At 61.0% G+C, this 1,488-nt stretch overlaps 1 protein-coding gene across 1 annotated transcript; it reads right to left on the bottom strand.

The window, feature by feature from the left end:
• Positions 1–226: 226 nt before the first annotated feature.
• On the bottom strand, positions 227–988 carry LOC138355790 (uncharacterized). The gene has a single exon (XM_069311317.1). The coding sequence runs from the start codon at positions 986–988 to the stop codon at positions 227–229; it is 762 nt and encodes a 253-aa protein (XP_069167418.1).
• Between the last annotated feature and the right edge of the window lie 500 nt (positions 989–1,488).

The following is a 1,488-nucleotide window of genomic DNA, read 5'->3' as shown; positions in this document are numbered from 1 at the left end:
TCGGATCCCTGGGGGGCCGTGCAGTATGTCAGCATTCATGGTGTACCAGTGCCGTTCTCCGAGATCGAGCTGCAGTCTGCGTTTGCAAAGTATGGGGTGGTGATGTTTCACCGCTTCAACCTTTTGAGTACGGGCCGGCTGCGCGGGCTGCGTACAGGCACTCGTATGCTAGGTATGAAGATTACATCATCTGTTCCGTCTAGACTTCTGTATCGGGGGCTCTCGCTCAGGGTTTTTTATCAGGGCCAGACTCGCACTTGTTTCCGGTGTGGTGCTGAGGGCTATGTGGCGGCTGGCTGTGATGCTCCTCGAGCTGAGGCTCCCTCAGTTTTCTTGGAGGGGGACTTTCCCTGTTTAGATGCGCGTGGGGCTTCATCATCGCCTTCTCGCCCTGACCGGGTGCCTCGGATGGTTCCTGCGGCGGGTTCGGCAGGTGCTCCTTCTGACCCTGTTTGGTTTGGCCATGGTACGTCTGCTCCACCGGTGTGCTCTGTGGACCAGGGGGTTCCTGCCTCGGGGGTTCTCCATTCGGTGGTGGCGGAGGTGCATCCGCGGCCGGAGGCTTCCGTGTGGTCCTCGGCTGTTGGTGTGGTGCCTGCCTCCCCTGCTGAAGATTGTCTGCTGCCCGGGGCTGCCAGGGTTGTGGTGAGTGAATCCTCTTCCCTGCCCTCTGTCTCTGCGTCAACTCCCTCGTCACATGCGGAGGTCTCCTCGCCCCCTGGTTCGTCTTCACCTGCGCCTGCCGTATCGTCTGTGGTGGATGCCCCCTGTGAGCTGGGGTGTGATCTCCTGCCTCCTGGGCCTGCTCCTTCTTTGTCTCCAGTCCCCCGGGCGTGGTGGTGGGCTGTTGCCCCGTGCTGTGGAGGTTGCTGTTCTGCATGACCGTGCTTCCTCGGCTTTGGGGGCGCCCGCGTCGGGTTCTTCTGGGGCACCCCTTGCTGGGGGTCATTGTTCCAACAATCAGCAGCCTCATGTGAAGCGCCGTCATTCGGCTCGGGATGCGTCGCCCCGTTGGTTGTGGGCGGAGGGCAGTATTGCTATGGAGGATGCAGGCGTGGACGTCGAGGTAGTGTCTTCTGTGGTGTTTCCAGTGTTGGTAGATGTGGCTCCCCTGGGTGGGTGGCTTCTCGCGGTGCCCGGGATCTGGTGGTCGTGTTATCTAAAGATGGCCGTCAGGGGGCTTCGGAGGAGCCCCCACCGGTTGGCGGGGGCTCTGTGGCTCCGGAGGAGGGCTCCTCCGTGAGGCTGGGTGCGGCGCCTGGCGTTGTTCGCTGTGATCGCCCTGGGTCCAGGTTGATGTGCGGCAGGCGTGTCGCGACGAGTTGGGGGTGTCCTGAGGTTGTCCCAATGGCGCCCTCTGTTGTATGTGCTTCCTTGAATGTTTAGGGTTTGAATGCTCTTAGGGTCCAGTTGGGCCTGTTGGATGTTCTGCGGGAGCATCGTGTGGATGTAGCTCTCATTCAAGAGCATAATGTGCATGATGTGTCT

This window comes from Procambarus clarkii, chromosome 69, assembly GCF_040958095.1.
Source record: "Procambarus clarkii isolate CNS0578487 chromosome 69, FALCON_Pclarkii_2.0, whole genome shotgun sequence".
Classification (NCBI taxonomy): Eukaryota; Metazoa; Arthropoda; class Malacostraca; order Decapoda; family Cambaridae; genus Procambarus; species Procambarus clarkii.
The sequence above is the reverse complement of the archived record's forward strand: the minus strand, read 5'-3'. Positions and strand labels throughout refer to the sequence as shown.